This window comes from Neovison vison, chromosome 2 (genome assembly GCF_020171115.1).
Source record: "Neovison vison isolate M4711 chromosome 2, ASM_NN_V1, whole genome shotgun sequence".
Classification (NCBI taxonomy): Eukaryota; Metazoa; Chordata; class Mammalia; order Carnivora; family Mustelidae; genus Neogale; species Neogale vison.
This window is the reverse complement of record NC_058092.1, coordinates 878298-892604: the sequence shown is the minus strand read 5'-3', so window position 1 is coordinate 892604 and position 14307 is coordinate 878298. Positions and strand designations below refer to the sequence as shown.

The 14307-nt window shown below is 61.1% G+C and overlaps 1 protein-coding gene across 1 annotated transcript in view; it reads left to right on the top strand.

Annotated features, from left to right (window-relative positions):
• Positions 1-14307, top strand: part of CFAP74 (cilia and flagella associated protein 74) — a 73234-nt gene that overhangs the window by 29779 nt on the left and 29148 nt on the right. The window contains 10 exon segments of the mRNA XM_044236407.1: positions 287-385; positions 2013-2120; positions 4542-4715; positions 5283-5393; positions 5825-5927; positions 6600-6757; positions 7944-8148; positions 9411-9569; positions 11727-11900; positions 12380-12498. Of these exon segments, the coding sequence (XP_044092342.1) occupies positions 287-385; positions 2013-2120; positions 4542-4715; positions 5283-5393; positions 5825-5927; positions 6600-6757; positions 7944-8148; positions 9411-9569; positions 11727-11900; positions 12380-12498 (1410 nt within the window).

The following is a 14307-nucleotide window of genomic DNA, read 5'->3' as shown; positions in this document are numbered from 1 at the left end:
TCACCCAGGTGGTTTTCAGAAACCAGATGTCCAACACCATGATCATGCAACCTGATTGTGGGAGAGAAATCCCTGGAAAGATGATGTGACCTCAGCCGCTGGCCTGGGCGTGGGGGACAGATGACCGTGTCCCCAGCCTTAGCAGGGGGAGCTGGAGGGAAAGGCCCCACTCTGCCCTGAACCCCACTGTCGTTTTCTGAAGATGGGGAGCAGTCAGTGGCACCTGGGGAGAGCTTGCAGGGAGAGCGCACTCCGGGCAGCCATTCACCCAGATTCTGGCTTTCAGAGGAGAGCTGCGTGCTTGCCGTCAGAGGATGGAGCTCATCACCAAACAGCAGGCGAGCGTGGCGGCCGAGATGGCTGCGGAAAGAGAGGCCGAAAACACGTAGGTCGTCTGCCTGGGGCGCTGAGGGGGGCAGGCGGTCGGGGCTCAACCTTGTCCCACGCCAACCAGGATCTGTGCTAACGCCTGCGGCCTGCAGGTGCTCGAGGAAGCAGACTAGCTGCCCTACACAACCCAAAATGGAAACAAAGAAACTAGTGATCACGAGGACAAGAAAGCCGGTGGCCGTGAGGTCAGGAAGGGTGACTACTTTGAGACAGGCGGCCAGGGAGCCGCCCTGAGAAGTTACCTCCAGGCTAGGACCTGAGTGACAAAAACAACTTGCCTGCTTGGACCAGGAAAGAACATTCTGGGGGGTGGGGATGTGCGAAGCCCCAGGAGCGCCCAACAGAGGGGCCACTCTGTGGGGACAGTGCAGGGGTACCAGCTTGCTTCAGGGAAGAAACGTCAGGACTGGCTTTGCCTTGAACACCCAGCCAGGTGGTGCCTCTACCGAAACTAGGGGGCAGGGCAGGCAAGGGGGTCTGTGGCTGCCGCACAGACACACCGGCTTGGAGCTCCGCACGCACACGGGGCTGGCGTCTGCAGGTGCACCCAGTGCCCCTGGGAGCCAGATGGTGTCCACGCGTTTCAGCCCGGTAATTTCATAGCAGCCCTTGGAGAGACTTGGGGACGCTAGTGACCTGCCCAGGGTCACCCTGCTAGGAAGGGGCGCCATGGCCATGGGACTTTGGTCCCGGCGCTCTGAGCGGGAGCCTGAGGGCAGCTGCTCCACTTGCTGCCGGCAGAGGGAAGAGCGCCCACCACAGGGGCCAGCACCAGGCCCCACGGGCCCCAGGAGGGCTGATGAGGCTCCTGGCCACTAGGTGCTGGGGTTCCAGGGGCCACAGGACAGACAGGGCCAGGAGCCCGCCAGTGCTTGGAGCAGCAGCTTTGGGAAGCCTGCAGCCCAGCCCCCGCAGGGAGAGACAGGCTCTTCCGTAGGATTTTTAAAGCCTCCTGATTCTGTGGACACAGCAGGCCAGGTGTCCAGAAACGATGCCTGGACGGACCAGCAGCTCACAAGCCCTCCCCCGCCGTCCGCGTCTAGGGTCCTGACTGTGGCATCCACACAGCCAGGTCCTGTGGTCAGCGTCAGCCTAGGCTCTTCCCGCAAGGCAGCCCCACTGGCTACCCGGTTTATCACAGCGTCCCTGTCATTATGTCAGAACACACCAGGGGTTAGGACGACTGGGTGGTGCGCCGGGCCGGCCCCACCTCCGCACGCAAGAGGGGAATGACGCGAGAGGGCGCGGAGTGGCTTAGAAGCGAGAGTCTCGCACTGGCTTTTCGGCCACCCAGCGCAGCCCTGGGGCAGGGCCGCCGGGCCCTTCCTGGACCTGAGTGGCCTGCAGTTCGGACAGGCTGGAGCCAGGGGAGCCGGCCCCTGGCGCTGGGGGAGAGGGGGCCGTGGCAGGACCCGGTCAGGTTGTCTGGCAAGTTCTGTGGCTGGCCAAGCGGCCAGCAGTGGGCACGGGATGTCACACCCGTTGCCGTCCCCGCTGGTGGGTTTAGACAGGTTTCTCTCAGGAAGGTGAAAAGGCGACCCTGGTGGATGTGGCTGCGAGGGTCTCAGGGCCAGGCCGCCGCCCCCACCCCGCCTCCCTTGCCCCCCTGCCCTGTGTCTCAGCAGGGCAGCCCTGGGCCGCCTCCAGGCGGTGTCCGGACGCCTCTGCAGGGAGCTGGACACTGAGCGAGTCCTGCAGGCGCAGATCAGGGAGCTGCTGCGGAAGCAGGAGTGAGTGCGGCCGGGGGGGGGGGGGGGGGGCGTGGGAGCCTTGAGCTTGACCTCGAACTGCCCTGAACCCGGAAGGAGCTTGTTCAGTCATTGAAAGGACAAGACGTCACGTTTTTTGAAATGTTTCCCACTTTCTCCACGTTTGTTTACTTTAGGGGACCTATGAAATCTGCTTTTCCTTCCCCGTGTCCTGCCCTGTGCTAACAGAGCTGCCAGCACCGCTTCACACGAGGGCTTCAGGGGCGCCCCGGGCAGCTCAGTTAGCTAAGCGGCCGGCCGCTCCGGTGCCGCGGGCTCAGGTCGTGATCTCAGGGCTGAGCGGGAGCCCCAGGCTCGGCACTCAGCAGGGGTCTGCCTGACGTGCCCCCTCCTTCTCCCCCCACCCCCCCAACTCACACTCTCTTTCTGTTAAAAACCACTTTTTTAAGTGTTTCACAACCTTTGTGAAGGCTCCGCCAGAAGAGAGTGTTGCGTTGTCCTCAGTGTTTGCAGACCAGATTGCCAAGATCAGCTTTGTCTCTAGCTCCTGGAAGCAAGAAAGGGATCTAGGAGGCGTCAGAGCTCTCTTGTCCCTTGTGCCCTGCTCCGCCTGCATAGGGGCCCCCTCCCCCGAGTGCTGGCCAGGTGGCCTCTGGGAAACACACAGGAAGGCACAGAGAGGACCAGGACGGGGCGTCGGCCACAGGCCACACCTCTGCTGGAGGAACCATTGCGGCCCCCCGCGAGTCTCTCTCGGGCCGGGGACCAGTCTGGAACCCCTCCCTCCTGGAAGCTCAGCGCAGTCCCGCAGATCCTATGGGATGAAGCACAGCCCCCTCCCCATAATCTAGGGAGAGGAGGGAAGGAGAGAAAGGTGGCCTGGATGGTGGATCCTTCTGTGAGCAAGCCAGAGAGGATGAAGGCGTTACGTGGTCCTTGCTTGACAGTTGGGCCCAAGGCCAGGGCTCACCAAGCAGCGCCCAGCTGGGCAGTCATCTTCACCAGAGCCACAAAAAGGCTGTGGTCCTGCCTTGTCAGATTCCCAGATCCATCTGCGCTCCTGGGCATAGCGGGGACCCAGTGCGTCCACAGTTGAGCACGACAAGCCTTCTCTCAGCCTTCCTAGCGGGTCGGGAGGCCAGGAGCAGTGTGGCTGAGTGGTTCCGACTCAAGGTCTCCCCTAAGGATGGCAGCCAAGGCAGCGGCATCTGAAGGCTCGCCGGGCTGCGTGGGGTCAGCTTCCAGGCCCACTTAGCTCTCCCCAACAGAGGCCTCCCCCTAGGGCTTCTCGGAACAGGACACTGAGCCCCCAGGTGAGCGATGCGGAGGGGGAGGGGAAGTAGCAAACCCAAAGGCCCGGTGTCATCTCAGAAGTGACGTGCTGTCCCTGCTGCAACATTTGGATCCACAGAGGCCAGGTGGGGGCAGGGGCTCAGGGTGTGCATATGGGACGCAGGGTCACGGGTTGTCACTTTGGGAACCGGCCACCTCGTGTTGAGTCTCAAGTTGGCGTCCAGACGTCGGCAGAACCAGCTGCCGAGCCCACAGGCGCCCGGCACGTGGGAACTGAGCCTTCTCCTCACCTGGGCACTTCCGTCACGGAAACGATGCCATCGCGTGGGCGTCACGGTGGCGCACGGTGAGCTGAGCGGCTTCTCAGGGAATCGCAGCAGTGACAGGGACGCAGGTGAAGAAGGAAGCTCTGTGTCCAGAGAAAGGGGCTGCTCCCCAGAGCACAGACCGCCGTGCCCGGCTCGGGGCAGGACCGTCTGGGTCGTGAAGGGCATGTGCAACACTGGCCGGCCCTCTGCTGCGGGTGGACTGGGGCTCGGCCCCGAGGAGCCGAGTCTGTGGGCCTCCCCAAAACCTCCTGCGTGCGTCCGGCCCTCGGACCTTCTGTCACGGTTACCCTCTCTGACTAACCATGCTGCTTATTTGGAGGAAGTGGGACCTTAGTGAAACCCCCATCTATGTCAAGCCTAGGGACCCCATAATCAATCAGCCAAACATTCCTGCCACCCGTCCATGCCCAGAGCCCAGAAACCCCCAGAACCCCAGCCCCCTCCCCTCCATGTCCCAGTGCCACAGGGAGCCCCCTTCAAGGGCAGCGTCTCCCACCTGTGCCCCTGGCCTATTTCAGGGTGCCACCCCGTCCTCAGGCCAGGTGGGGGCCGGTGCAGGTGGTGCCCATGGGCCGTCCAGGTGGAGATCCAGGTTCAAGCAGGGCAGGGGCCGCAAGTGCTGAGGTGAAGCGGGAGCCTCACTCTCCAGCAGCTGCAGGCCCAGAAGGCTCCCAGGAGGACGTGCTGACCTTTCATCGGTGTTGGTCAAAACCGGCTGTCCGGGCCCTCCCAGAGCCCTGGAGTGGACACTCCACGGAGGGTGCGGGCCCAGGTCTCCCACACCTTCGCCAACGCAAACAGAAGTGTCTCTTGTTTGAAGGAGGAGCACGTGGCACGTGGCCGTCCAGGAGAGACAGCTGGAGGGTGCCCAGAAGTCGGCCCTGGAGGAGGAGGCGGCGGGCAGGAAGCGCCTCCGGGAGCAGGCGGCCAAGCAGCTCCGCAGGGAGGAGGCCGCCTCGGAGAAGGCGGAGCGGAACCGGCTGCGGAGGGTGAGGTGGGTCGTGAGGGCCTGCGGGCGTGGGGGCTCTGGAGAGACGGGCTTGTCCCCGCTGAGCCCTGCCCCGGCCCATGGCCCGGCCGGAGTCCTCCTCCATGCCACCCCTCCCCCTGCTGGACCTGACACCCGCTTTCCTTCCCTCTCCTCCTCTGGCTGCTCCCAAGGGCTCAGACCCTGCAGGTGCGGGGGCCTCCTGTTGGGCCCCTCCTGAGCGGGGCAGGGCACGTCCGCGCGTGCGCCATGGCCCCGTCCCACTGTGAAGGGAGCACCCCACTCCCTGGGCACAGCCCCCAGCTCCTTTCCCGAGGTCCTCGCGACTCTTCCCCTCCCCGTCCCAGCCAGGCCACTGCCAGATTGCCCTGGGAACCAAGCCCCCTGTCCCTCGCGGGGTCCTCAGCCACCCGTCCCCTCCAGCTGGGTCCTGGTCCTGCCCGTGGTGCCCGCCCTGCCCCATCTCGCCCCTGGCCCTTAGCACGAGCACACGGGTGCTGCCAGCCTGGTCCTTCGGGACCCCTGTTCCCCAGGCTCGCGCGTGTCTGTTCCCACTGCCCTGTGCCCCCGCAGGAAGTCCACGTGCCTCCAGAAGGAGCTCGGGCTCAGGCACCAGAAGCTGGTGGAAGACGCCCAGAGGAACCGCAAGGCGGCAGTGAAATTCCTGAAGGCTTCCCTGAGGAGGTAGCATTTTCAGACTCTCTTCCCGTTGATACCCCAGAGGAGAAACAGAAGAATGGATCCTTTGTTTTTGTTTTAAAATTCCCCAATTTTATTACTAAATCATCACCTTACTGTTAAAAAATAATAAAACTGTGTTTTTAGTTTTGAGCTGATCCCCTGCTTGTTCCCAGAAGAGGACTTCCCATGAGGCGGCGGCAGCCTCCAGTCCGGGGAGACATGTTTCCGTGTGTCCTCGTGACAGACGGATGGACAGACGGACAGACGGACAGACAGACGGACAGACAGACACCCCACACGGCACTGTGCCTTCCATGTCGCCACAGTCCATTATTTCCCTGGTGGACATGCCCAACCCCCAGGCTCCTCCTGGTCCTGTTCTTGAGCATCAATGAGATTTTGGTCCTTCTGGTGAAAAATGCGCCTTCCCTCAGATGCCGGGAGCAGGAGGAGCAGGAGGAGAAGGAGGCCCGGGCACACATGAGGAGGCGCATGGACGCAGTCCTGGCCCTGAAGAACAGCGTCACAGCCAACAGGGTAGGCGCCGGCTCACAGCTGTCATCCCCGGAGGGACAGCCCTCCGACACCCGCAGAGCCCCGCGCAACCCTCCAGGACCCTGTCCATGGGAGTCCCATGTCCTCACACTCCCCACTCAGTCGCTCCCCCAAGGATCTGTTGTCCCCTGGTCTGTGCTGGCCCTAGCCAGGTCCTAGCTGGGCAGGAAGAAAGCCCCCAGACCTATCATCAGGGGGCCTGGTCTGTGGGAGGAGTGATGACAGGCGATAAGGCTCCAGGAGGACCAGGGCTTCCTGAGGCCCTGGGCAGGGGTCCGGGATCTTCCCGAAGGAAGTGACACCCCCGGGGCCTCGGGTATGGCAGTTGGGCCTGGAACATGGAGAGGGGAAGAAGGGGAACAGCATTTGCCAAGGCTTAGAGGCAAGAGAGAGCAGGCCTCTTGGTGGGAAACCCAGGGAGGCCAAGAAACAACCAGTGGGCAGAGGCCAGCAGGAGACAGCAGACGGCGCCCTCAGACTGCGGGAAGCCCCTGAGGATCTTGATGAGGGAGGGTCAGTTGAGGGGGGCAAGTGAGGGGGCAGGGCTCTGCAAACTTCCCTTCAGAAATCTCAGAGCTAGTTTAGCTTCGCTGTGAGACAGAAAGTTCTGGGGTGAGTGTGCACATGTGTGTGCCGATGCTCTCGATTCCCAAGGAAACGCTCCGGAAATTTCAAGCGTGGAGCCAGGCGAAGGCGGAGCTGGCTGAGCAGAAGGCCCAGACCGAGAAGGAGATGATTCTGGCCCAAGGTGGGGACGCCTTCAGACAGCTTTTCCATCAACGCAGGTGCCAGGAGCTGGAAGCCCAGAACCGGTGAGTGCGAGGCGCGCTCCGGGCAGGGGCCCCTGGGCCAGCCCAGTCAGGCAGGCTGCTTCCCTCCCCGGTCTTCCCCCTCGCATGGGGGCTCCAGCCCTCCCGCCACACCCTGCTCCCCAGACCCCAGCACGTGGGGCCTCCCCCGGGCCCCAGAGCCTTCCAGCCCTGTCTCCCCGGCGCAGCCCTCCTCAGGCTCCTGGCCTGGTTTCCATGTTCCTCAAGACCTGCCCTGAGACCCCAGAGTGCCTCGCTCTCCCTGTCTCTGGGTGGTCCACGACCCTCCTCTCGGGGGCTCTGGGCAGCCTGGGCTCACCCTCCTGGGCTCCCCTTTCTGATTTCCTCTAAAAGGGCACCTGGTACTAAGCCTTCTCACTAACCTGCATCCTTGTCATTCTCCCTGAGACCCCCACTCAGCCCTATGGGGTCCCCGTACCTCGCCCCCCAGGCTGCCCCCACCCTGCTTCCCGCCCCCAAACCCCCTGCAGGAGAGGGCTTCCCGAGATCCCGATATCAGTGTTCTGCCCCTGCCCACCTCCTGCAGGGCATGTCCCTTTCCCCACTACCAGCTCCCCAGCCCCCAACCCATCACGGCCACTGTTAGGGTCTACCCAGGGCTGGCCTCCTGGTCATCTCCCTGGGGACAGCATCTCCAGTCTGGGAGTCACTGTGCCCTGAGTGTCACCACAGGAGCTTTGCCGTCACCCCACCCCACTACAGGCTCCTCAGGACAGCTCCACCGAGGCCCCTGACCCCCGCCATCTGGCACAGGCCTGGCACAGGGAGGGCCAGCGGGGAGGAGCCGGGATGAGTGAGTGAGGCCTTGCTTTGTGCCTCAGTGGGTGTGCCCCAGCCGCTGGCCTGGAAACCAGGAGCCAGGGGCTACACTTGTGGGGTCAGGTTTATTGTGGGGCCTGGGCCTAGGCCAGGCTGGGCCGGAATTTCAAGTCCTGGATCTCCAGCCTGGCAGCCCTCCTGGCCTCATCTGCTCCCTCAGGAGCCAGGGGCTCGAGCCAGGACCAGTTCCTTGCAACCCTGTGCCCAAGGGCTGGACCTGGGTCCCTGCGGAAGTGTCTCCTGAGGGTCACTGCTGAGCCAGAGCCGCCTGCCCCCACAACCCCCCACCCCTGAAGCCGATCGAACCGTGCATCTCGCCCGCTCTGGCCCACACGGTGTTTTCCCACAGCACCTTCGAGGAAGAGCAGAGGCTCAGAAAGCAAGAGATCGTAGGTCGGATTCTGAAAGAAGAGGCCAAGGACGAGAGCAGGAAGAAGAAACAGTCGTCCTCGGCCAAAGCCCGGGACCGGCCGACTCTGCGGGAGAAGACGTGGAGTTACATCACGGACGTCTGTGAGGGGAGGGACACAGCAGTCCCTTCCTGTCACCTGCTGGTGAGCCGGGGACCCTTCAAGTCAAACGTGTGCTCCTCCACGGGCGCAGACGGATGACCCAAGGGCCCGGGACCTGGCGTCATTGTATCAACCCCTCCGGCTAAGATCCAACAGAAGAAACTGCCCGTCCTGCCCCAGGATGTCTCCTGCTTGCTCTTCCTCAGGCTGTCCTTGCTGGGGGGCCCCACGGGGGCGGGCATGTCCTCCGCAGCAGGCGGGGCGGCAGGCCACAGGGTGCCCACCAGAGAGCTGTCCTTTCCTGGGCGATGCCGCAGGCACACGGACAGACCCAGGTCTCTGGTGCCCCATCCACAAGGGAGCCACCCCCTGGGGACTCCACTGCAGGAGGCAACATGGTGGCTCAGGTCACCTGACCTGTCCCTATGTAACTGAGACAGGCCAACGAGCAGAGGCCAGTCCCGGCCCAGGGGGCATTTGTGCCTCCGACTCCTGCGTCCTCCCTCTCGTGCATGCCCTCATCCCTTCACGCCGGCATCCCTACCGAGGGCCAACTCCGGCCAGCCCCCCGGGCAGGTGACCTAGTGACCTGTCTTCGCAGGTATGGGTCACAGACACGAGCCCCCCCCCGAGCCCAGTGCAGCACTTCTGCCCTTGTATACCCCAAAACCTCGAGGTCTGGGGCACTGGCTCCAACAAACGCACGGCCGCTAAAAGCCTCTCAGGGCACTGCCCTCGGCCTCTGTGGGGCCTCCACTCTGTCCCGAGGTGGTCTTCAGTCTTCTCCTGCTTCCCAGCCCCATGTCCACGCTGAGCTGGCTCTCCTCCGGGCCTTCCTCCCTGCCGCTTCCTCCTCTTGCCCCCACCCCGGGCCCCCTGGCCAGAGTCTCCAGCCAGCTGCCCCAGGAGCCTTCCCTGCCCGTCCAGACCGGGAGCCCTGGAGGGAGGCTGTGCCCAGGCCCCACTGGAGCCCAGTCCCAGGACCAGGCGTCCTCTGAGGGGTAACCATGAAGGAATTTCCAGGGTGTGGTTCATAGGAGCAAAAATTAGAAATCGTGCAAAACTAAGGGTTGGCGAAAAGATACCAGTAGGTGTCTTCTGGATTCTTTTGTGGGTGCTGGAGAAAAATATTTAATGCTGTATAAAGATACTTATATTTTAAATGGGAAAAGTTACAAAACAAACTGTGTTCCAGTCCCCAGGTCAGCCCCAAGGGGCTCTCTGTGAGGGTTATTTTCTTCTCGCTGATCTGTAGCGCCCCTATTTTCTGTGATTAGTTACCACATGCTCTTCCCCAACAACAGGATGGCGACGGGGCCACACACCCCAGAGCCTCACAGTTACTGGAAGCCATTTCCAGCGAGTCCGTCCAGGGAGATGCCGGGAACAGCAGCTGGCAAGATGACACGCTGGCCGAGCCGGAGATCCCCGGGCTCTGGAAGGAAGACTATAAGCCGTACCAGGTGAGCGCTTCCTGCTTCCAGGACCTGAGGTTGGAAATGCGGGGTGCCTGCTGGCCTGGAGCCAAGCTGCGGACGGAGCCCCGAGCCGGTCTCTCCCGTCGCCCAGGGGCGCTGTTATCTGTGCCGCTCCCTGCTGCACACTTCAGAACCTTCCCGTTGGCCTGATTTAAAAATCTAGGAAACTGGTGTTCCTCCTGGTTGTGCTCTCTCTCTGTGTGTCAAGTAAATAAATAAAATAATTTTTTTGTTTTATTTATTTATTTTTGACAGGGTTGCCATTCTCAAAGGTCAGAGAAATTTTTAAGATACAGTGTTTATGGGGGCGCCTGGGTGGCTCAGTGGGTTAAAGCCTCTGCCTTCGGCTCAGGTCATGATCCCAGGGTCCTGGGATGGAGGCCCACATTGGGCTCTCTGCTCTGGGGAGAACCTGCTTCCTCCTCTCTCTGCCTGCCTCCCTGCCTGATGGTGATCTTTCGATCTCTCTCTCTCTCTCTCTGTCTCTCTCTGTCAAATAAATAAATAAATAAATCTTAAAAAAAAAAAAAAAAAGATACAGTGTTTATGGATTTCAACAGATATTTCACAAAATTTCTCAAAATATTCCTGCAGGCAAGATGAAGCTCTTGAGCTAGAGAACAGAACCATAGAACCTTTAAGTACACAACTTCAGTGGTCATCACAAGGCTAAGAATTAACATGGCCCGTTGGAAGGAGATGTTTAAAAGAATGTCCAGGGGCGCCTGGGTGGCTCAGTGGGTTAAAGCCTCTGCCTTCAGCTCGGGTCATGATCTCAGGGTCCTGGGATCGAGTCCCGCATCGGGCTCTCTGCTCAGCGGGGAGCCTGCTTCCGCCTCTCTCTCTGCCTGCCTCTCTGCCTGCTTGTGATCTCTGTCAAATAAATAAATAAATTCTTTTAAAAAATTATTTAAAAGAATGTCCAGTGTGGGACATCTGGGTGGCTCAGAGGGTTAGGCGGCTGCCTTCAGCTCAGGTCGTGATCCCAGGGTCCTGGGATCGAGTCCCGCATGGGCTCCTTGCTCAGCGGGGGCCTGCTTCTCCCTCTGCCTCTGCCTGCCTCTCTGCCTGCTTGTGTGCTCTCTCTCTCTCTCTCTGTCCTTCTCTCTGACAAATAAATAAAATATTTTTAAAAAATTTTTAAAAATAAAAGAATGTCCACTAGACAATCTTCATTAACCCAGTCCTAATTAGTTCAACATGAATAAAATTTTTTTTAAAAAAGCTTAAAAATCTAGGAAACTGGGGTATCTGGGTAGTTCAATCAGTTAAGCCTCCGTGTCTTTTTTTTAAATTTTGCTTTGTTGCTACTGAGACATTAGCTCTTTGTTTTATTGTTTTTAAAGATTGACTTATTTACGTGAGAGAGAGTAAGAAAGAAAGAGCACGGCCGGCTGTGGGCTGTGGGCCGAGGGACTGGGACGAACAGACTTCCCACGGAGCGCGCAGCCTGACCCGGGCTCCATCTCTCAACCCCGAGACCACGGCCTGAGCCAGAGTCTAGAGTCAGACGCTATCGGAGCAGTGAGGTGCCCACGGCCCGCGCAGAGCCTGCTTGAGACCCTCTGTCTCCTGCGGCACCTGGGGGCTCAGTCGGTGACCGCCTGCCTTGGACTCTGGTCACGGTCCCAGGGTCCTGGGATGGAGCCCTGTGTCGGGCTCCCTGCTCGGCAGGGAGCCTGCTTCTCCCTCTCCCACACCCCCGTCTCTCGCTGTGTCTCTGTCAAATAAATGAATTTAAAAATAAATAAATAAATAAGATCTAAAAAAATAAAAGTATTCTCTCTCTCCCTCTGCTGCTCTCCTGCTAAATAAGTAAATAAATACAGTTAAATAAATAAACTGTTCAACAATCTAGAAAACTCTGGCCTGCCATTACTTCCCAGAAATCCGCTGGGACCCTGGATGGGCCTACACTTCCCATCTGTCCTTTCTCTCTGAAGAAGGGACCGCGGGCCTCGCCATCGCCGGGCTCCCTGAGCGGCCTGCCGGGCGGTGCGGCCTGTCCCGGCTCGGCTGCTCCAGCCCCGGCTCTGCGCCGCCAACCTCTGCGGCCACCGAGCTGCCCTCGGCCGCGGGGAGAGCGCCTCGCTCGGCCCGGGCTGGCCCTCGAGTGTCGGCCGCCGTTTCCTGGAACCGCAGGTGCCCAAGGAGGACGCGGACCGGAAGCCCGTGGGGGGGACGAAGATGGACAAGGACATCCTGGCCCGCACCGTGGAGCAGCTGCGCAGCCGAGCGACCCACAGGCAGGTGGTGTCCGGGCGCGAGTTCCGAGGTCGCCCCTTCAAGAGCAAGCCGCGGCTCGTCCACTTCAAGGTGAGCCCGAGAGCCCGCGGGGCCGCAGACGGGGCGCGGCACTACCGGTGCCCCCGGAGCTGAGGGTGCTGGGGGCTCAGACAGCAGCCCCGGGAGGCCCTCGTCCCAGCCGATGGCCTCCCTGGGAAGGGACGTGAGGAGGTCAGTGCTCACACGTCGTCTGTCTCCAGACTCTGCAGGACAGGGTGCTGGCGGGCTCCGGGGACGGCACACGGTCCCCTCCGGGACACAGAGCCGGGCGCCAGCCCCGGCCCACGCCGTCCGAGATCCCCGGGGAGCTGCGTCCCGCTCCCGCTCTCCCTGCTCCTCCCGAGTGTCCCGAGGCCCGTCCTAGGTCGGGGGACCTTGGGAATTGTTGCTGGGCTCTTAGGAGCTCCCCGTGCTGTCTCTGCCGCCGTCCTCACGTCGTCGGCACGCGGGCATCGGGGCACATGGGGAGAGGCTGCCCCGTGCTCAGAGGAGCTTCTCTGGTTTCCCAGGATTTTGATATCGGCAAAGTGTACAAGAAAAAGATCACGTTGACGAACGCCACCTACAGCATTAACTTCTGCAAGCTGGTGGGCGTGGAGGGGCGTCTCCGAGACTTCATCCACGTCCAGTGAGAGGCCATGGGGCGCGGCCCGGGCGGTGCGGTCCCCCGTGTGTCCAGCTGCTGCCCCACACCCAGGCGGCCTTGCTCTGGGCTAACGCCTTCCGCTGGGAGACGGCTCGGCCTGTCCGCTTGGGTTGGCGCCATCGGCGCGATCAGGGCTGTGGCAGCCGCATTTCCTCCCTGTCCGTGTTTTGGTGTCGCCCACTCTGGGTGAGATGTCCCTGGTGGTGGTTGGGCCTTTTCTGTGAGCAGGTTAAAGCCGTCCCCGCCCCAGGACTGTCCCTCCGGCTGTCTTTGCGTGTCCTCTCTGTCACGTGCTTCTACGTCCTCCTTCTATGACCCCACGGGTGCGTGAGTTGGACCTTTTCACGTCTACCTGGTCCCCTTTAACGCTGGCTTCTCCCCTGCTTTACTTCTCCCCTCCTTTCTCTCGTGCTGACCTGCTTGTGTCTGCGGCGATGTCTCTCTTTGCTTCTGCTTCTTAGCATTTTGCCTTCGGTTTTTTAAAAAGCTTCTTCCTGGTTTCTGCCAGCTTTTATTTTTTTTTTTTAAAGATTTTATTCATCTATTCGACAGACAGGAGTCACAAGTAGGCAGAGAGGCAGGCAGAAAGAGAGGAGGAAGCAGGCTCCCTGCCGAGCAGAGAGCCCGATGTGGGGCTCGATCCCAGGACCCTGGGATCACGACCTGGGCTGAAGGCAGAGGCTTTAACCCCCTGAGCCACCCAGGCGCGCCTCTGCCAGCTTTTAACTGATGCATTTGGAGGCCTGCGATGACCCGGGACAGCTCTAGGACTGCTGGCTGGAGGGCGTGGGTGCAGGGCAGGTCCCCACCGCCCATCCCCACCCCCTGTCCCTGCACTCTGCGCTCGCTGACCTGAACTCTGATCAGCTTCTCCCATGCGGGACATGCTGTCCACTTCTGGGGGCTGCTTGTAGATCAGACGGGGCGTCTGCGTTCCCCCCTTCTCTCTCTCCGGCAGCGTTGTAGGCTCTTGTGCTCTCTGCAAAGGCCTGTGTGGGCAAAGCCCAGCTGGGAACTGCTGCCCCATTATTCCGTCCTGCCGTCCTGCATTCCTGCCGTCATCTGGAGGCACGGGATTTACTTGTGGTCTGCGTGGACTTCACGCTGGTCCGTGGGTCTCTGGGGAGTGTCCAGGGGCCCCGACTCAGGGTGTCCGCTCCCTCAGCACCCGAAGCACTCCCCAGTGGGGCTGCAGCTGGAGTCCTGCCCTGAGGCCCCCCCCCCATCTTCTGGTTCCTGTGGCTGCTGCTGACAAGTCGGTGTCCAGCCCTTGTGCAGTGTCTGGCTTTTCCTCTGGTCTCCTTAACATGTCCTTGTCTCCGGGGTCCCGAAGCTCCTCCGCAGCACATCAGGCTTGGGCTGGTTTCCTTAGACACGTTAGGGCTCACTGAGGACCCAGAGTCTGAACAGCTGTGGACGTCTCCGGCTGGTGTCCAGGTGTTCTCGAGGCCGACACAGTCGGCCCTTCTCCCTCCGCGTCTACTTGGCCGTTGAAATTGTGTCAGTGGCCACACTTCTCGTTTCCAGGAGCCCTGCACCCTGCCTCAGGCCAGCGGCTACCTCGCGACCACGTCTGGCTCCTTTCCCGTGTCTGTGGCTCTCTATTTCTGTCCTTAGTCGTTTGCACATGACGTCTTGTACAGTCACCGTCCAGTGGTTCTCTCCCCCGAGGCCCTCGGAGTTTGGCCGCCGTCTGCACGTGTGCTGGTGTCCACGTGTCCTTTCCAACAAGGGCGTCCCATCTTATCACCAGTGGGACTCTGCCCTCCCCCAGGGGGCCTCTGTGATGTG